A 22,361-nucleotide genomic window follows, 5' to 3' on the forward strand; every position below is an offset into this window, starting at 1 on the left:
AAGTGTCCATTTTACGGATTTTACCATTCTTGTTATACCCACAATTGTATTCACTATCTTCAGAGTAAATTAAATGATACCTACTTCTTGGATATATTTCAAAGGGAATAAATCGGTCATCCATTAAAATGATGGCATAATTTACAAAAACACAAGTTTTAGACTTTGAATTACGGTTTGATATTTAAATCACTTTCATGTACAATCATCAAAAAGTAATTGTGTCTATATTCTGTTGGATGAACGAAAGATAAAAATAGATCCGTATCCGGGCGATAAACTTGCCTTTTCACAAGTTGATCGGGTCGTAATAGCGACTTAATATGGCTTGACAGGGGAATTTCTTATGAAACTTACTGTGAGAACGTTCTACGATAGGTCAGGAATCAAATAGTTCGTAATACAAGATTTTAGACAGTGGTCATTCTAAGTTGATGATATATTGTTCTTCCTAAAATAGTCTATAAGGATTTTCTTTGTAACTAACACGATATGGAGTGGAGCTCCGAATTAAACGACTTATTATTATTATATCATAACAGAATTAGTCTTACCAAGGCCAATCCTTTCTGGCAATAATCTATGATGTCCTGTAAAGACGCTTTATTGCCCTGAGCCAATATCCAATGCAGCAGGGTGGGTTCCTCCTTGTTCTCGTACGAAGCCGCTTTGAACGTTACCCCTTCGTCGGAGTCTTCGATGGGCTCGGTCGCCGCCGGCGCCGGCGTTGGCGCTGGCTGCGACGCGTCTTTACTTGTTGACGCATCCTTGTGGCCGAATACTGGAAACATTCCGGAAGATTAATACGAAGTAATTAATTATGCATAGAAAACAATAACAGAAATGCATAAAAAGAGCCCTTAAATATTGATAAAATTCCAAATCTGGCAGAGATCCCTTCAGAGATAAGTCCGCCTATGTACTTAACACTTTTTTTGTAACCTTTTGCATTTCCTTTTTGTACAATAAAGAGTATAAACAAACAAACAAAATTATTGTGAATTCTGATCCACGTTATAAAAGTAAAAACAATAAAGCTAAATGTCAGTAACACGCATGGATTTGATTGAACCCTTGACCAAGGCCTTTGCCAAGTTCATATTCTGTTGGATTTTGAAAGGTTATCATGTTAGTTTTTCTAAACTAGTTCATACTTTAAAATATAGTGTAAACAACTCAACTCTCGACTCTGAACAAACTAATTTTAGGTTTTCAGTTACTTAATTATCACCTTGTATAATTAATTAGCAATGATACTTTATATTTATAACATAACAATGAATAAAGGTTCGTCAAACGGGCTTTGACAATTAGCAGCGAGCGACCCTGGGGAAAACTTTTTATTAATTCGCAGAATATGTAATTCATTCATGAATATGAACAGAAAAGAGAAATTAAATTAATATGTACTTTTGCGCGCGGGAACCTACACACAATAGATAGGTAGTTTTAATGTTACAACGGCAACAGAGCGCAAATTTATGTTCCTTTATTTCAAAGTACCTGGGCGACCGAGCGTTGCTCGGGCTAAGTAAGACCAAGCTAGATCATTTGTCATCCCCGAAAACCCCTACATACAAAATTTCATCGAAATCGTTGGAACAGTTTCCGAGATTCTGATTTTATATATATATAAATTGCTCGATTAGATTTCGCGCTTACTAGAAATTACACATTAAATAGGTAAATGGATGTAATTTTACGGTTTAATAAAACCAGCGATAAAACATAGCTCTTGACATTTAATCCTAATAAACTGTATAATAATTAGTTCTATTACCATCGACTGACGTAACTTATGTCTTTCGTCCATCGCCGCGCCGGCTATGACTTGCGGTGATCTCACTTTAAAGTTTTTTTGTGTTCGAGCATCTATTATGTAAATATTCATAAATGAATATTGACACAAGATAATTAACTGCTACAGAAACCTTTGTCCTTTTTATGAAAAATAGTTGCTATGTAGTAAAGTAATGCGGCATTACACTTAGTCAGTGTAAAGAACACGGTAGTCGGCCGCATTCGGCGAGCGACAGCTGTCACCGCCTTAATATGGCCGCCGCAGTAGGCGGACAGACTAATGCAAAGACGACGTTCGTTCGCCGAAGTAGTTTGACACGAGTTCGGCGATCGCGTTAGGTGAACGACTCAGTGTAATTGCCGCATAACAATTGATAAGTTTTCTACAACCTGTAATGAAGTTCAACTTTGTCATAACCTTGTTTGTCATAAAAAACAAAATAAAATTATATTTAATAAATTTGTACAAACTTACCATCTTCTTCAGATAATTTGAACGCCTCTACGCCAAAGTCCTGATTAGTCTTTTCCGAGCCATCCAAGGGCTGGCTTATCCTATAATATTGGCCCTCGAAATCCGCATCCTCAAAAACGTCGAACGCCGAGAATCGATGCGCTTCGGCATTGAGTTGCAGAGCCGGCAGAATTGGAATCTTGCCTAAAGATTCTAACACTTCGTTGAGACTGAAAGTAAAATGCTGATTGAGCCAATTTGTGGCTTACGAGACAATTGCATAATTTCAACGTGAAAATGGGAGAGTATTTGGCTTCGTGTATTTTCGTTTGTTTGGTTTATTCGGCAAGATGTTTTTTGAAATTGCCGATTAAAGTTCGTTTAACACAACGGCAATACGCTCCTTAATCGCCTTTATTTGATCAAAAACTTTAACAATAGAAACTAGTACACTAATCCAGTGCACACTCAAAATAAACTAACAATAATCATTAAACACCATCTAAAGCCTCGGGCCTCTACATTTACTTCGGCAAGTTTAAACTATACGAGATATTTATAGACGTTCACATGAGATAGACGCTCGATGGGATATTGAAGTTATGCGATTTACGATGATAAATAAATAAATAAATATCATGGGACACTTGACACCAATTGACCTAGTCCCAAACTAAGCAAAGCTTGTACTATGGATACTAGGCAACGGATAAACATACTTATATAGATTAATACATACTTAAATACATATTAAACATCCAAGACCCGAGAACAAACATTCGTATTATTCATACAAATATCTGCCCCGGCCGGGAATCGACCCCGGGACCTCAAGCTTCGTAGTCAGGTTCTCTAACCACTTGGCCATCCGGTCGTCATGATGGCTTCGATTATCTTGACTATTAGGTACACGATATACAGAAAGTTCTTAGTAAGTACATAAACGATATTACTAAAATAAGAACAATACGAAGAAATGTAAGAATTTCTGGGTCTTAGCAACAAAACGAAGATTTTTTTACACATATGTTGGTTGCGGTTGTGAGTGTAGTCAACTGGGGAAACGGGACAGAATAAATAAATAAAATAAAACTTTAATTTTATGCCAGAAAATTATTCTATATATAGATAAGAATTTACCTACTAAAATATTTATAGATGCGAAAGTGTGCGTGCATGCATGTGTTGATTACGATATATATTTTTGGGAAATCCCAAGGGAACTTAGTACAATTCCGGAATTTCCGACTGCTAGACCCAAATGGTTTACGCGAGGGATGCCGCGGGCAGAGAGAGGCTAGACTATTGGCAATTCGTTGTTGATGGATTCGCGGGCCACGAGTTCTTCCAGGGACCACCGGTCAAGAATAACTGGGCTAGAGTAAGATTATGTCTTTACTCAATTTGGTTCTTTATTGTTTTCATGTTCTCGTTTGCTGTGAATTGCAATAAAAAGTACTATTTATATTCAATATCCATTTTATTTCCGGAAGCGGTGTAGATGTAGCCGCGAGCGAAAGCTAGATAATCCGTTTATTGAACGGAGTTAACTAGAGTGTTGTAGAGTGTTGGTAGGTTAGGTACTTAAACTTAGATTACTATACATGTATCACTCACTACGTTTATTACGCGACGGAAATAGCGGACGACAGTGCAGTAACCTCAATAATAATCCGTTAAATTGTGTTTTCTGAAGCTACGCTACTTCTGAACGCTTGCGATCAATCAAATTTGTCAAATAATTTTATTATAATTTTTACTATTTCTATCTTTTAAACTCGCTTTATATCGGTCCTAAACTAAATGCTCCTCTCATCCACTCAAAGTTCAAAGTTTGACAGTTGGTAATAGCTAAATGAATAAATTCGCCTTTGTACTTTACATGTATTCATGTATATCAACGTTTGTAAATTGAGTTTTTTTTTATTAATATTATTATAAATTGAGTTTGTTTCTTTTTTTTACAACAAAAGGGTTTAAATACACTAAAGTAGTAAGAGTTTAATTCCGAGATTTCAAGAAATTTTTAAAACAGAGACGCGCATATTTTAAAACGTGCTAACCATGAGACATTTCCGGTTTTTTTTTACACTGGCTAACATGAAATATGCATCAGTGTTTCTTCAAGTCTTAATAAGAACGTATTACTCATACGCTTTTTGTTCTAATATTTGCCAAACAAACGCGGAAGTGCGTTCGAATACATTTTAATGAGAGTTTTGCTTAGTTTGTGACCGTGTCGAATCTAAGACGCCCGAATTACGGCCAGTAGCGCAAAAAAGTAGAATGACAATTTTACTCGGCAAAGTATCTCATCACGCGATTGCTCCCGAACAAGCATGACCTATAATAGACAGGTGCCTTATGCGGAAATATATTACAAAATAATGAGGAAAATGAACCATGACTTAACTAGAAAGTGTAACAAAACGGGAATCCAACAAGGTCACGCTTGATTATATGGCTTGACTCTGTATTTACATCTTTAATCGACTGAACAAGTAGGTAAACCACCGATGCGATATTTTTAGGACTTTGTTGCTACACAAAAACGTGAACAAAAAAGATTCAGTATTGTGACAGAGCGTAATATTTAGATACATATTTATAGCTGAAAATCCTCACATTTTTTATTTATTTATTTATTTGGCAAAATGATGACATGATAGCCTTTTGAAACAACTATTAGGACAAGTAGCAGTAGGTAACTACCTACTAATAAGTACGGAAATAAGTTAAATGATCACCTAATGAATTCTACAGCTCACAAAATACGACTTACTTTGCTGAGTACCAGCAATGTGAGGTAGTATAACTCGTTCCATATTTGTAGTCACTCTAAGGTCAATGTCAATGTCAGAAATTGCTCACCTTTCGCAGTCGTCACGTGAACAACCATGGAATCACTAATGACACAAGTGTGGTATGGTTCCGTTTTTTAAGATGATTCACGACCATTATCTACGCTTCCATTTAAAACACAAGTTTAGAAACGCAATAAAAACTATTGAAGAAAATGTTATATTTTTTATATTCCTTTGTGTTCGTATTTAAAGTAACTCACATCGTAGTGAAAAAACCAGCCAAGAGCGTGTCGAACACGCCCGAAATAGGGTTCCGTAGCCATTACGAAAAAATTAAGTAATATTTTTCTAAGGATTTCGAATTTTGTACGGAATATTCCAAGTTTAGGTATATTTTATACCTTAGGCTGCTATTTACTCTTAAACTACTAATAATTCTCAAGAAAACTTAAACGTTATAGTTTTTCTTGTAAGTTTGATATACTTACTACCATCCTGAATTTTTAATATAAAAAAAATTGTTTTAGCAATCCCCTAATGGTTTTAAAAGACCTATCCAACGACACTCCACACAAGGTTGGATGAGAAAAAAAATCACCCCACTACGTCTATGGGAGGTACCATAAAAAAATCTTTTTTAGAATTTTTTATTGTACCATTTTTTCCGCATAGTTTACATATATATTTGTGCAAAATTACAGCTTTCTAGCATTGATAATCCCTGAGCAAAGCCGCGGACGGACGGACAGACAGACAGACAGACAGAAATAGCGAAACTATAAGGGTTCCGTTTTTGCCATTTTGGCTACGGAACCCTAATAAAAACACACGTCTTTAATCGAGTTTAACTAGACATATTTGGAAATTGGAACTAATTCGTGGTCGACTGGTGACGTGTGCTCCTAGACTAGGTACCAGACGAAGGACTACGTATTAGTCCCAAACACGTCAAGCTAAACTCGATTAAAGACGTGATTTATCCGTTTTTATTTCACTAATTACCCGACTGCAAGGAGAGGTATTGATTTTTATTTATATTTTAATATTTATGTATCCATAGTACCTAACCTACAAGCTTTGCTAAGTTTGGGACTAGGTCAATTGGTGTCAAGTGCCCCATGATATTTATTTTTATTTAATATTATTTTACTATGAATGAGTCAGCAGTTTCTTACTCACATCGATAGGTAACACATATTAAGTTTGGTTTTTGGAGTCTTTTTGTATTTTTTTATTTCAAATCCAAATGTTGTTACTTTTACGGTCGTCCCGTAAAACCCATATCGAAAATACAAACTGAAACATAGATGCACAGAAAAACCAGAAAAATAGACCAGCGCTGGGAATCGAACCCAGGTCCTCGGCATTTCGTGCCACGTGCTATACCGCTACACCACCACTGGACAAGGATACAGACACGAATATCTCCTATGGACCACATATCTCAGCTTGTTTGTTTCATATTTAGTCACTTAAGCAGCGACACTAGCGACATCTATGCTGTAGCCCTTATCGTGAGACTTTCAGCACTCCATTGGAACTAACCGCTCACCCGGACAAGAGATGTCGTTATTAAGCAATCAAGTTAAGATTGGCATTACATATTTAAAAAAAAATCTACTTTGCTTTTCATTACAATTTTAAGTATAAGGGTGGTCCAACTTTGTATGAAAAAAAAAACTGGCTCTCAGAGGATGTTTATCGATACTAATCTAAACTAATCCATACTAATATTATAAATGCGAAAGTGTGTGTTTGTATGTTTGTCCGTCTTTCACGTCGAAACAGAGCAACGGATCGACGTGATTTTTGGCATAGAGATAGTTGACTTTTAGTGACATAGGCTACTTTTATCCCGGAAAATTCACAGTTCCCGAAGGCACAGCTTGCGATAATCGAATTCCACGCGGGTGAAGATGCGGGCAAAAGCTAGTATCATAATAAGGCAGGATTTGATATTGTGTTAGATTGTTTGCTAATAAAGGATACACTTAAACTAATTAAAAGAAATTAAAATTCTTGACCCATAACACATCTACAGGCTATGTATTATACCGGGAAAGTGAAATTCCCACAGGTAGCATACGTAGAGTGCACTATAAAAGCAAGAAATGCCTGGACTACTAAGCTGTTGTTTATCGTCTATGCAATAAGTTATCGCTTTTGAATTATGACGAGAAAAAAAAACGAAATGTACCAATAAAGTTGATTGAATAGCATTGGGACACATTAAGTGTGTAATTTCTTTGTATGCTAATCAGTGCTAAGGCGGTCTGTTGTTTGTCCATTATAAAAATAAGTAATAGTAGTGAATGGGGCATCGAGTGGGCAAATGTTTGAAAATACAAACTGAAATATACATGCACAGAAAAAACAGAAAAATAAGACCAGCGCTGAGAATCGAACCCAAAAGATTCCAAAAAACCAATCTTAATTTGATTGCTTACTAACGATATCTCTTGTCCGGGTGAGCGGTTAGTTCCGATGGAGTGCCGAAAAGTTTCTCGATGAGGGCTACGGTATAGATGTCGCTAGTGTCGCTGCTTAAGTGGCTAAATAAGAAACAACACAAGCTGACATATGAGGTGCATAGGAGAAATTCGTGTCTGTATCGTTGTCCAGCGGTGGTGTAGCGGTATAGCACACGGCACGGAATGCCGAGGACCTGGGTTCGATTCCCAGCGCTGGTCTTATTTTTCTGGTTTTTCTGTGCATCTATATTTCAGTTTGTATTTTCGATATAGGTTTTACGGGATGACCGTAAAAGTAACAAAAAATTTGGAATTGAAATAAAAAATACAAAAAGATTCCAAAAAAACAATCTTAATTCAAATGTTTGAAGACAAATGTAACTTAAATTCAAACAAAGCTAAGACCACCTAAGGTTGTACTTACGCGTTCAATTGTTCGTGATATTCGTCCTTTTTTAGTCGATGTTTTCTGAACGATTCCTTAAAATTTCTTGATCTTTCACAAAATTCGTTGAAGATATCCTCCAGATTCGCAACGACCGCTGCCCATCCCTGCGTGATGAAAAAGATCAATCTAAGTTTTCCTTGAGTAGCAACACCAATGCCAATTATTAAAGTAACTGATAGCAACCATCAATAGAGTACCTACGATAGTAAGGCCCTACACTACGAAGTGCAAAATTCGAAATTCGTATCTTGCCGTCCCGCTGACGCTTACGAGAGTGAGAGGGATGCGATACGAACTTTGATTTTCGAATTTCGTAGTAGCCCCCAAGGTGGCACACACACACGTTTATCTAATACCTCTAAACAAGCAATTCTAATATATTAGAATCTCGGAAACGGCTCTAACGATTTCGATGAAATTTGGTATGTAGGGGTTTTCGGGGATGACAAATCGATCTAGCTTGGTCTTATCTCTGAGAAAATGCTTATTAACGAGTTTTAGCCCGAGCAAAGCTCGGTCGCCAAGGTACTTTAAAGTTAACGTACACAAGCATGGATCCTGGACTAGCGATGCTCCCGGTAGGTCACAGCAAAGCCTGACTCACCTGATGCTGCAAATGCTGCTCATGTACAAGCTGATCACAGCCCTTGGACACGTCATGGGAGAGGTCACTGAACTGCTGCGCGAGAGTAGCGCACGTTATCACAGTATTAACAGTCGGCTGCAGCGAACAGCACATTTCCACGTTTGCTTTCAGCTCGGCGACGGATTTCCCCTCAAACCCGCTTCGTGTGTCGCTGCGGAACTCGCCTGAGCTTAACTCCACAATCGGACTGAGATCGCTATACACTACAAAAAGAGTTACTAGTTAGAAAGAGCTGAATTTTCCGACTTTTTATGTCGAAAAATTCAGCAGCTGCTGTGTCTGTCGACAAAATGGTAATAGCAGAGCAAGTCACATACAAGAGTAGAATAGAAATGTCTGCGTAAATTCAACGGCATTTACATCGTTTATCTCTCACAGTCAAAGTCAAAATATCCTTATTCAATTTAGGCTATTACAAGTACTTATGAATGTCAAAAAACCGCAATGCCCTAGCAGGGCTTAAAGAGGGGCGAATTATATTGTATGTATAAGATCTCATGTACCAAATAAAGTGAGAAACATAATTATAATAATTTAAGGAAATTTACATTTAAATATGAATAATTTACGATAAATATGAATTATACCTATACTAATTATAAAGAGGAAACCTTTGGATTTTTGGATGTTTGTTACGAATTAACTCAAAAACTACTGGACCGATTTTATAAATTCTTTCACAATTAGAATGCTAAATTTACAAATAATGATTCATGGTATCATATCTGGAGGAGCCCAAACTTGGTATGTTTTGAAAATGATTTTTATTTTAATTTAAAACAAGTGACTGAAATAGGTATAAACCTTGCTGCGCTCAGGATTCTACTCTAGAATAGCGATTGAAAATAGCGCAGTCGCCGTAAAAATATTATTTTGCTTCTTTGTGATAAATTTACTGCTTGCTAATAATAAAAACGTACCTTGGAGATTTTAACGTGCACCTACTTTTTACTTACTTGACTGTTTCAGGTGGCTCTCCTTCTCAGATGGTTTGCTAAACATATATATGGGGTTTGTGTCAGTGCCAGCACTATATGAGGAGACCATGTGGTCCGACTGTAATACTTCGCCACCACTCACAAGAAGAACTAAAGAACTCGCTGCTATCTTTGTCTTTCTCTCTATTGCTGCTTTTAAACTTGACACACTGAAACAGGACAGCATAATGAAATTGGTGTAAATATAACACACAGAGGTGTTTTGAAGACCAAGATTCAATTTTGGTCACTGAGCCAGGAAAAAGTAATAAGTTGACTGTTTCAGTATGACAGAAAGTCTGAATTATGTACATACCTACATTTTGTAAAAACGCAATAAAATCAACAGTTTGATGAATAAATTTACATTACTGCTCTAAGTACAAAAAATAGTTACTTAGTATTGTAGAATTATGATCTAACATGTAAAACATGAAATGACTCCTTCCTTACTGCCATTACTTACTACAATACAATACAATGAGTCTTTATTGTACACCAAAAATAGTAAGCGATACAGAAAACAGGTACACAGAGAGTAAAATAGACGGCCTTATTGCTTAAGAGCGATCTCTTCCAGGCAACCTTTTTACAGAAAGAAGGAAGGACTAGTTTACAGCAGGTGGTGCATCAACAGTAGATCAGAAAATTAAAACAAAACATAAATACATCTACACATACACATTATCTACATATAATACACGTCTAAAATAAATAATTATAGGCAATGGGATAAACAGCCACATGTAAATAAATAAATAAACTAGCATAAAGCTAATTATTACAAGACACCCTTTGACTACCTTTGTTTTATAAGGATAAGTGGTCAAAACTTTAATAAAAGTCGATTTAGCATCAGTATTAGTCTTTACTTTCATAAAGTTAATGATACTGTAATGGTAATAAAGAATCAAAATACCGTAAAGACTTTGAATAGTAAAAACATAAAAAAAAACTAAAATAAACAGTACACTTTACGCACAATACGCAAAAACAAAACACAGACATTGAGTTGCAGAGAACAGCCCGCTTATACTTATAACAGTGCACTGACAAACAAAACAATATAGTTACCTCTGCAAAGTCAGATTCATATCATATGTGGTCATCTGACCAGCGTCCACATGAAATACATACAACATTGTGGCAGTGTTATATTGCTTGAAACAAAAATCAGTTCAGTGTACCTCCTAACTGCTTAAATCGGCAACATGTCTTGGAGAGCTGCAATAAAAAAAAAAGAAACTAAGAATCCCTTCATGAATGATATATTGTAAGGAATATAAGATTTCACAACCAATAGGGCAATAATAATAGTTGTTTCGGAAAACGGCTAATAGCGAAGAGTCTCAACCAACATCTCAAGAGGCTCATGCTAGATGGCTGGATCAAGGGCTAGAAACAGAATACTTCTGGACATGGCACACATTGTCCGAAAGTTCCTCACTCTGCGACCCTGACCACCAGTAGCTTGGGGCCGGCTGCAAACTAGGATAGGTTTTTATAATTTTATTATTTTTTATTATTTTATTTTGTTTGCACTTTTGTGTTTTATACTTTTTATAACTATTATAAAAACCTAATCTAAGAATGAAAATAAATACACAAGATAATAATAAAAATAAACATTTATTTCGGAAAACTTGGTTCCACAAACCTTGGTTACATACCGCATAGAAAATAAAATGATTAACTACTACAAAAATAAGTTAGTTTAGTACTTATGCTATGATTATGTATGTATGTATGTATTTAAACTTTTATTGTACAAAATATGTACCTGAACAAACACAATTGACAAACATTGAGATATATGTACAAAGGCGAACTTATCCCTTCAAGGGATATCTACCAGTCAACCTTTGAGTGGATTAGTATTCAAATTAAAATTATAATCTAGTTGCTAACATGCAAACTGTTCCAGTGCTTAGCAAAGGGACAATCCAACCTACTCTCTATCACACCCAGGATACTGTTGGCACTGCTATGAGTATGCCACATTAAGGAGGCAGCTCGCTTACGCATGATGGCATGAAAGCCATCCACTTTCGTCTCAGCAAACATACAATAAATAGCCTTAGTTAACTTGATGAACAGATAACCACTGGGGGTTAAAAGGTTCTCTAAGACCTCAAACCGGTAGATAACGCTTTGGCAGGCTTCTAATAGGTCCTGACAGTAACAAACACAACAAAAAATAACTAAATAGGGGCAGCCATTCTGAAGTGGTGCCTAAACATAAATTTCTTCGTTTTTTTGCTTAGATTTGTTTGTAAAAGTTACTACTTGGTGAAAATTGACTCCTCTTTCATGTTGAAGCATACTGTCAAAACACTTTTTAAAAAATTGTTGCATTTCACCCATTTATAAGTTGTTACTTTTTTTTCTTTCTCTGACTGAAGCTATCTCAATGTCAACACATTTGCCCCATAAAAATTTATAGTGATTGGGATAAGTTACAAATAAATTTATATGCCATTTACAAAACACACTGTCTTACTGTTCTTACATAGAATGCAGCAAACTTATAGAAAATAATAAAATAACCAGACCTAATAAGCAAAGCAGAGATAGCACTCTGTAGTCCACACTTCTTGTTTTAGAATGAATCTGCCTGATTATGTTTAACCCAAGCTTGTCTTGTTGATCCTGTTTAGTCATTGTTTTTAACACTCAAAACCAAGTTCAATGATAGACAAATTTCTGAGTCACTTTCATTTGATTATAAGATAATATATTTTGTTATTAAAAACATTAATTTACTTATTATAAACACACTAGCTTTTGCCCAAAATTGAATTTGGTTATCGCGCGCTGTTCCCTCGGGAACTGTGCATTTTTCCAGGATAAAAAGTAGCCAATATCACTCTCTAGTCCATAAACAATCTCTATGCCAAAAATCACGTTGATCCGTCGCTCCGTTTCAACATGAAAGTCGGACAAACATACATACAAACACACATACTTTCGCATTTATAATATTATAGTGTGGATTAACTAGTCAGACGCCTCGCGCCACAGTAGTATGTAACTAACTACCAATTATTAATTAATTTGACCATTTTGGTGTCTAGTATTAATTACCTTTTAATATAGGGTGCTTATCTAAAATTTCCCAAAACTAGGCCCACAACAGGTTAATTAAATTATAACCTTAAAGATGTAAAAGAACTTTTTTTATCTAAATATCTCTTATTTGTCTCAAATCAAACCTGAATATCAACAAGTCTAAAACATGCACAGATCTGTACAGTTGGAGTAAAAAAAGGTTTGTCACCCTAAGATCTATTTTCCTTTGTTCAGTATGAGCGCTAATATGCTTTACCCATTGAGTGGGACATACTGCATCAACCTGTCAACCTGCTAATCATAATCAGGTGACCATAGCAACCCTACCACTACACCTTGGCACTGACAAACACTGACAATTAAATAGAACATTATTTAATTGAAACTTTTACGAAGTTGTTTATTAAAAAGGTTTTGTACCACTAAGAAACTAGATATATGTTAGATTAGAGGTGTTTACTATTTTGACCCTTGTTATCATGCCAAGTAAGTATAATTTGATATGCACTTGTCTACTTAGTACTTTGGGTCTCAAAACGTACTAAGAGTCTATGACTATGTAAAGGAATCAATTTAATAACTGCCGAAGGGTTTCCTACCCCACTGTACTTGGCAAGCAAAAAGTTATGTCATATAATTACTAAGTAACAATGAAAATCATCATAAAAAAATAAAAAAATGTTTTTGTTAATCCTATACTCCTAAATTGCAAAACAAGTTTCACAACCGAAACCAACTAACTTGTGAGCCAGCTCTTGTGAGAAAATGAACTTCTGGTGGACCTAATTTATCTAAAGCATGAAATTAATGCGTGTTAAATGGATGATATCTGCGCGCAAATTTACCTTAAATAGTCCCCTTTATCTCTCTGACCTCAAATATGTAACTGCTACGATTTCTGCAGGCTGTAATAACAATACAGCACAAGAATCAAATATCGAGACTATTTAAACAGTCGCGCGCTACAGTAATCCGCCTAAATAATGTCCATGCGCAAAATAAATAACACGTTATTGCTCGCCTAAAATAAACGTCATTATTTATTATGACAATTTTCAACTTTAGGTTTATTAATTATTAACATGTCTATTTGACGACAAAAGCTAGATTTTATCTATAAGAAACGATCGCTCTAGATCGAATTTTTTTTTGCGTTTGAACAACAAAAGATTCTATAAGTACTTACACAAACACATACTCTTAATTGACCATCCAGGATAAAGGCTTCACCAATAGATTTTGCACTGTTTAATTCACGAGGCGTATTGTATCATTTTGCACTGTAATTCATTAGTTTCCAGTAAAACTCAAGTTGATTACACTAAAACGCACTAACTATACCTAATTCAAGCTCTTGAGGTCAACAGCAACCACCATTGCTCGATAATCGCAATATCAAAAACTCAGCTGACAGAACGAGTGTTGCCAATCATCATTGTTCTTATCCTACTATGAATGAGTTTTTACTAAATCACCTTGTTTATCAAATATTTTTTGTTTTAAAGCCTGTTTTAGTACTCTTTGATAAATCTTATGTGACACTGACAGGTTAATGTAATGCCGTCTCCGTTGTACTCTGACAAAACAAACTACATAATTATATTAATCCGTTGCTTAGTACCCATAACACAAGCTTTGCTAAGCTTACTTTTGGGACTAGGTCATTTAGTGTGAATTGTCCCGTAATATTTATTTATTTATTTAAACGACTCAAACAAGAGACAGCATCACACATAAGTATGACTTAATATTTATTTATAAATTAGTGGTGAAACAAGACTTGAATGTTCAAGCAAGTGCTCGGCACTTGTACATTTAAAAATTCTTTTATGATCGGTTCAATATGAAAAGTATAAAAAATTACAATGTGCATAAAACTAATATTTTTGCCAAAAAAAAAACATTAATTAAAAAATCTTCCACAGTAGAAAAGTTTTTCACCATGGCAATAAATTTCTACCAAAATGCGTTTCGTTATCGCAAAAACGATCCAGTAGAAGTAGATACTCAATACCTCAATAGGAAGATAATGAGGGCTATCGTTTTTTGTCTCACTAGATGGCGCACTGTTGCGTGAGGTTTTTAAGTATGGCTTTCATAGTCTGTTATTACGGGCGTGAAAACGAAGTTTAGAAAAATCATATTTATACACCTTAAACCGTACCATAAAAATATCGAGCATGCCACAGTGTTCCATAGTCCCCGTTTTGTTCGGAAAAAAGGGAGGACAAGGGTTTCCGAAAGACAAACTGTCTCAAAACACAGACATTCATTGCCCGGAACTCATATTTGCCATAATTAATTTCAGATATTGCAAAATATTCACAAATTATTCAAATTATAATAAACCCGCGTAGCTCACTCAAAACTATGAGATTTGACATTTCGGAGACCTCACGCTACACTAGCGCCTCTAGCGGCGAATTCATACGCGATAGCCCTCATTACTTCAACCGTAATTAATTCAACTCAAGCAAAATAAAAGTAACGGCTGGCCGCACATACACGGTTTCCTGATAAGGTTTCCGAATACGGAATCCAGATTCGGAAACCTGAATACGCATTTTTCATAGTGGACAAAATAAGCAAAGAGTATAGAATAAGTAATAGTAATAGTACAAGTAGTTCGGGTAGTAAGAACGGGAAAAAACCGAATGTCGTCATCCCGAACGCAATCCCTGCAAACATTTTGTTTAACTAGCCGCACACGAACGGAAATTTCAAGTCAGAAATGCGCGAGCACCGTAGGAAATGGACGTATACGTCATTTTTGTGATAGACTGTAATCAACATGGGTGACGTCGAATTTTATAATGACTGTCGAAAATATCCCTGCACCAATAACGTCGTTTCTTCTTCTTTTTGTTGTGTAACGCCAGTAAGAAGCGCAATTAAAAGCAATAACTCATCGTCCATGTCTATACGTGCTCATAATGTACTCTGTGACGTGCTCTCTCCAGAACCGTCGCTCTAGAACTGGCAGAAAAAAACGAAATACTAAAAAAACCGAACGTGTGCGCTTTACTTTCAGGTTTCCGAATCTTAATTCCGTATTCGGAAACCTGATCAGGAAACCGTGTATGTGCGGCCAGCCTTAGTACTTTTCGGATAGACTAGGTACGGTGACACATGTCATTAACAGGTTATCACAATGCAAATTCGAATCGATTTATTGCGATTCTCGATTAATTATGCTAAGGGTGTGTAATCGATTTAATAAGTGATAGTTTATATTTTTAACTAGTTTTGCCTGCGGCTTCACCCGCGTAGTAAGTGTTTTTGCTTGTCTATTGGGATCTCACAAACCATGCGGTCTTCTTTGGAACTATATCAAAACTAATAACAGTAAAAAAATAACAAAAACCGTAATAACAAATGTATAACAAAGTAACAGTTCAAAACATCAAACAATACGTACACTCGATCGATACATCGACGCATTTAAGGACTTCGCTCTCGTACTAATGATGATGCGAGTCAAACGATTTGACAAGATTGTGGAATCGATTCGATCGTTAAGCACAGTCAAGCAGGGTTACTACGAAACTCGAAGTTCGTGTCGGGCAGTCCTCTCGCTCTCGTATTAAAGAGTCTAAGTGTCAGAGGACCGCACGACACGAACTTCGAGTTTGGAGTTTCGTAGTAGCCCAGCTGACACCTAGGGTCTGTTTCACCATCCATTGATTAGTGTTAACTGGCGGTTAGGTGTGATGCCGTCTCTATTTGTTTTGTTCGAATAGACGGAGACGGCATCACATTTAACCGTCAGTTAACACTAATCAATGGATGGTGAAACAGCCCCTTAAACTATTTAATACGAGAGCGAGAGGGACAGCATGACACGAACTTCAAGTTTCGAGTTTCGTAGTAGCCCTGCAGCTCTATTGAAATGAAGGCTATCGTTTTCGTCTCACTAGATGCGCACTGTTGCGTGAGGTTTTAGTATTGCTTCAATTCAAAGTCTGGTATCATGGTCGTGAAAACAAAGTTTAGATTAAAATCATATTTAATACACCTTAAAACCGTACCATAAAAATATCGAGCATGCCACAGTGTTCCATAGTCCCCGTTTTGTTCGGAAAAGGGAGGACAAATGTTCCGAAAAACAAAACTGTCTCAAAACACAGACATTTCATTGCCCCGGAAACGCATATTTGCCATAATTAATTTCAGACATTGCTAATATTACACAAAATTATTCTAATTATAATTAAACCGCGTAGCTCAACCCAAAGCTATGAGATTTGACCAAAGAGGATTTGACATTTCGGAGACCTCACGCTACACTAGCGCCTCTTGCGACGAATTCACACGCGATAGCCCTCATTGAGTTCCATTTTACGCGATGAAAGTTGACGAGATTAAAATTTATCTTTTTAGTTTTAAACATAATAATATATTTTTAAGTTATTTTGTTTATTATTACGAAATCTTTTAAGCTATAGAGATTTTTTTTTCTTTCTTTCGGGATTCAAGTGTGTTTTTTTATAAATTATTGGCCTGAAACGTTCATGGCGTGGAATGGAAAAAACGAAAGGCTCGTGTCACCCAGTGCTACTACGAAACTCGAAGTTCGTATCGTACCGTCCCTCTCGCTCTCGTATTAAATAGTATGTGTCAGAGGGACCGCACGACACGAACTTCGAGTTTCGAGTTTCGTAGTAGCCCTGCTGTACCCATACTATTATTATTAACAAGATAGTTAAGAGTAAACCATTGAAGTTTAATTGTAATATAAATTGTAAATATAATCTTCGTCTACAGATAATGAATGAGGTGCCAAAAGACACGAACAAAAAATGGTTTTGTGTCTAACGTTTGTATTAGCCGTTACCTGCGATTTTCCGGGATAAAAACTATCCTATGTCCTTCCCGGGACTCAAACTCACTCATATCTGCATTTACTTACCGAATTTCATCTAAATCGGTTCAGCGGCTTAGTCGTGATTAAGTAGGTAACAAACAAACAAACAGACTTACAAACTTTCGTATTTATTTATAATACTAGCCGTTGCCCGCGACTCCGTCCGCGCAAAATTCGTTTATCGCTATCCCGCGGGAACTATGCAATTTTTCGGGATAAAAACTATCCTATGTCCTTCTCCGGGATTCAAACTATCTGTATACTGAATTTAATCTAAATCAGTTCAGTGGTTTAGACGTGATGAAGTAACAAACAAACAAACAGACTTACAAACTTTCGCATTTATTAGTAGGATAATAATACTAGCGACCCGCCCGGCTTCGCACGGGCAGACGTGCAAAGTAAAAAAAAACGGCCAAGTGCGAGTCGGACTCTCGAACGAAGGGTTCCGTACCTATACATTTATATAAATAAAAGAATTGCTCGTTTAAAAGGTATTAGCTTAGATTAGCAGAAGCCCAGAAGCCATAATATTATATTGTCTTTCTTTCTACCCTGATAATTATTAGGTAAACGTCCGAGTACTCGACACGTACGCTAATACCTAATAGACGAGCCCCTGCTGTCATCTCAATTGCTAATGACATAAAGGTTAAAGATGCCAACGATCGGGGCAGTGACGAGCAATCGTACGTTTACGTTAGGGCCGGTACAGACGGACAGCATTTGAACTACAACCCAGCTGCAAAATGGCAGTTTGAGTGCAGTTTTTATGCAATTACACCAACTGCATCAAAACTGCAAACCGACTGTGCAATCCGCTTGCAGTTGCCGTGCAGTCCTGTCAACCGCACACCGACTGAAGAAAGAAAACTTAAGAAACTGCAACAGGACTGCAATATAACTGCGAGAGGGGCATTGCAGTTACAATAATAATAATAATAATAATAATAATTAAATTCACTTATTCAAGTAACATTACGACTCATTTTGTTAAACAATTTATCTTAACCTATGTTAGTAAAATTACAATAAATAAAATAAAATAAAAGATAAATAAAAACAAAATTAAATTCATGAAAATAATCCTTATTTAATCATCCCACTAGAGATGGCACAACAGCGTTTAAATACGGGCAGTCCCATCTGCTCGCGATCATGTTCAGGACGCTGTTGCAATGCAGTCGTTCCAACTGCAATACGACTGCATTACGACCGTGCAGCCGCCTTGCAGTCGGTGTCCGGTTGATAGGACTGCACGGCAACTGCAAGCGGACTGCACAGTCGGTGTGCGCGGTTGGTTAGTTTGATGCAGTTGGTGTACAGATAGTTCAACTAAGTTGTGCGCGCGGCCCTAAGGCCCTATGTGTGGGTAAAGCGATAAGAACACGTCTTGCTCGGACGACGACTGCCGCATCACGTGAAAGTTGTATATTTACAAGCGCACGCACACATAGGGCCGCGCGCACAACTGAACTATCTGTAACAGCATCAAAACTGCACTCGAGCTGCCATTTTGCAGCTGGGTTGCGGTTCAAATGCGGTCCGTCTGTACCAGCCCTTACCGCATGACATTGACAGAAAGATGTGGCGAGAGCGATTGCGATTTAAAAGTGCATACTCCTATTATAGTATTATAGGACCCTATGGCTACAGAATGTGCCTCATCTATTTTATTAAACTGATTTACCTTTTACTTACCTATCAACCTTCTCGCCTCCGGCTCCGGTAGTCATCTAAGTACCTATACCATTCGAATTTCGTAGTAGTCCCCTTGGGCACCCTTGGGTGTCTTTGGCAAAATCTATGCTTCATAAAATCAAACGAACATTTCGGGAATCTATGAAACGCGACCTATCTATCTAACGATTTCGATTAGGTAACTTAACTGTACAAAAAATATTCAATAGATTATGAAGTTATGGTTCTTACTATTTTATTTTATACTTATTTAATTTATCTATCTACAAAGTAGTCATTCTGTACCTGATCCAATTTTTATCTAGATTCTAAATAAACATCTCATCACGTACAGAATGACTTGCAATTTGTAAAATGTGTTTTGTTTGTATCAGTCAAGAAAAGATCTGTAAGAGAAAGTTTTAGAATTACGGATTTATAAAGATGAAATAAATCGGTAAGAAAATATTCATACGAGTATATGAAAATGGAATGAGACATGAGCGACACAGCAGACTTGAACTCATTTTCTTCATCAGTTGATATCAGTAGGTGGTCAGTCAGGTAGTAGAAAATAAACTTAAAGTACTTTTTTAAATCAATTTTTTATATTTAAAATAACTATCTATCCAGAAACCTGTAGACGTCGACATACCTACTTATTTACAGATCGCGCGCGGCTCTTCTAGCTTTGGCCGTTATTTTCGGCGCATGTGATAGTCGCGAACGCCAGCAGTAGGCGCTGGCCAGCCCCACTCGCCCCGCGCAACAGTCAGTCCCCTAACTTATTTTGTGGGTACTTCTGCGCATCAACGATCACCGCTAGATTTTCGTGCCTCGATTCAATATCCACTGACCTCAAAGAAGCATACATGAAAAATATTTATAAATAGGTAGTTACGTACTAATTTGCCAAACTTAGAGGTGGCCAACAAAGTTTAAACCCTTGTGACCTTCATACTTGTGACATTTCTGCTGAGGGTAAGAGACAATAAGTGCTACCTACCTATTTAATTTACTTACAAGGCAGATCCCTAATATTTTTGTTCGCGTAAGATATACGCAAATAATAGTAAATGTTACTTTATACAAGTAAAATAATTGGTTGGGTATTATTAGGTAGTTAAAGCTATTTTGAAGGGCTTGGTTTTTCCCATTTATAAGAACCGGAGTATTTGAAATTGTATTGAGCCAACTTAGCGTCAGATTCAGGTGGTCCCCTAGAACCAAATTTATAAGGTAGAGGCTTAACCTTCTGCCCTTCCAACTGATTTAAGATTGGTGTAAAGATGCGCCAAGCTTCTTTGACTTCATCATCTAGCACAAAATGAGTTTGGTTACCGTTGAAAACATCCAGAACTAATCTTTCATATGCATCTGGATACTTAGCGTCCTTGTAACGAGTGCTGTAAGTCAAGTCGAGTTCGGTTTCTACTAAATCAAACATCATTCCGGGCGACTTGGACATTATCTTCGTGTATACGGCTTCACCGGGCTGAACTCTCAAAACCAACTCATTTCTTTTAGCTTCACCATCAAAGATATCTCCAGGCATATCATGAAACTGTATTCTCACTTCAGCTTTTCTTTCATTGAGGGCTTTGCCAGCACGGAGCACGAACGGAACTCCCTGCCACCTAGCATTATTGACCCAAAGGCCCGCAACTGCATAAGTCGGTGTGATCGAATCTTTTGGCACAGTAGGGTCATCTAGATATCCCAATTTTTCTTCACCCTGCCCATCTGGATTACCGACGTACTGGCCTATTAAGATATCGTCCATAGTTATCGGTTTAATGTGTCGTAGTACCTTAACTTTTTCTTTCCTAATATCATTTGCCTTTAGTGTTACTGGTTTTTCCATTGCAATTAGAGAAAGTATTTGGAGGAGATGATTTTGCATTACATCTCTTATGATACCAATGTCATCAAAATAGCCCCCTCTGCCTTCAGTGCCAAAAGGTTCTTTGAACGAAATTATGACTGAGGCGATGATATCGTTGTTCCATATCGGACTAAATATTTGATTAGCAAAACGCAAAGTCATCAGGTTCAAAACCATTTCTTTTCCCAGATAGTGATCAATTCTGTAAATATGCTCTTCGTCGAACAAACCAGCTAGATGGTTGCCTAATTTTGCCGCAGTCACATCATCGCGCCCAAATGGTTTTTCAATAATAACCCTCGTGTAGCCTTTAGTCGCGGTACAAGCATTCTTTATATTTACAGTAACATCTTCAAAAACGGCAGGTGGTACCGCTAAATAAAATATTCTGTTAGCAACGAGCTCTGTCTCAAACTTACTGATTTCCTGATTGAGTTTCTCATAATCTGCTTTTTGGTCGTAGGACCCTGCAAGATACTCATTTGCCGCCCAAAATTCTTCATATTTCCGCTCTTCTCCTTTTGGCACAGTAATATACTTCTTACATTTTTCTTTGACTTCTAAAATTGATTGTTTTGTGCGAGCATAGCCAATGAATTTAATGCTTATCGGCAACAAATTACTGCGGTATAAGTTCCACACTGTAGGATATATTTTTTTCTTCGCCAGATCCCCTGAAGCTCCAAGGAGCACAAACGTGTGAAGATGGTTAGAGTCGGTCTTGATGGCTTCCATGGGAACTAATTTATATGATTCAACTACTTAACTAGCACTGAATGAATCAAGCAAATAACTTTGTGTAGGTACTTATATATATTGGTATGAGTATTATTATTGCACAGCCGTGGCACAAGAGTTACATTAGCACTTTTTGACAGGGCTGTCCACTCATCTTGTTATTTATGAACCAAATTGATAAAAAAGACTGAAAAATAACGTTAGGAGACTCGCGGCTTTGATAATGTATAATGAATTGGCAGAAAAAAAACAGTATTTTATATAGGTACACCCGCTTTTATCGTCCGATTACTTATAGATAAAAGTCGACGTAGCAGGTGACGTTGCAAGTAACAGATTACCGGGCACGCGATCAGGTAAATTCATTTTTGACAACCCTGCCTTATCCCGGCCGCTCATCTATCTATATATATATATATATATATATATATATATATATAATATATATATATATATATATATATATATATATATATATATATATATATATATATATATAATCATAAAATGTGTTGCTAAGCGCAA

General features: G+C 36.7%; 2 protein-coding genes across 4 annotated transcripts in view; both read right to left on the reverse strand.

Annotated features, from left to right (window-relative positions):
• Positions 1-14,093, reverse strand: part of Atg17 (autophagy-related 17) — a 69,426-nt gene extending 55,333 nt beyond the window's left edge. For 2 of the 3 annotated variants that reach the window (XM_074085434.1, XM_074085432.1), the window contains exons 1-7: positions 13,856-14,093; positions 10,675-10,824; positions 9,580-9,770; positions 8,582-8,826; positions 7,954-8,081; positions 2,276-2,484; positions 555-781 (exon numbers count right to left, since the gene is read on the reverse strand). In XM_074085434.1, the coding sequence (XP_073941535.1) occupies positions 555-781; positions 2,276-2,484; positions 7,954-8,081; positions 8,582-8,826; positions 9,580-9,770; positions 10,675-10,742 (1,068 nt within the window). In that variant the 5' untranslated portion in view covers positions 10,743-10,824; positions 13,856-14,093. Of the gene's footprint in view, positions 1-554; positions 782-2,275; positions 2,485-7,953; positions 8,082-8,581; positions 8,827-9,579; positions 9,771-10,674; positions 10,825-13,514; positions 13,575-13,855 lie in introns of all 3 variants that reach the window. The other variant, XM_074085433.1, reaches the window with a different exon arrangement.
• Positions 14,094-20,311: 6,218 nt separating this feature from the next.
• Positions 20,312-22,047, reverse strand: LOC141426500 (glucose-6-phosphate 1-dehydrogenase-like). The gene has a single exon (XM_074085436.1). The coding sequence runs from the start codon at positions 21,831-21,833 to the stop codon at positions 20,343-20,345; it is 1,491 nt and encodes a 496-aa protein (XP_073941537.1). The 5' UTR covers positions 21,834-22,047; the 3' UTR covers positions 20,312-20,342.
• Positions 22,048-22,361: the final 314 nt, after the last annotated feature.

The sequence above is a fragment of the Choristoneura fumiferana genome, chromosome 3 (assembly GCF_025370935.1).
Source record: "Choristoneura fumiferana chromosome 3, NRCan_CFum_1, whole genome shotgun sequence".
In the NCBI taxonomy this organism is placed as follows: Eukaryota; Metazoa; Arthropoda; class Insecta; order Lepidoptera; family Tortricidae; genus Choristoneura; species Choristoneura fumiferana.

What these genes read in the sequence shown, in the direction of transcription:
- LOC141426500 (XM_074085436.1), bottom strand. Translation starts at nt 21,833, where the DNA reads ATGGAAGCCATCAAGACCGACTCTAACCATCTTCACACGTTTGTGCTC.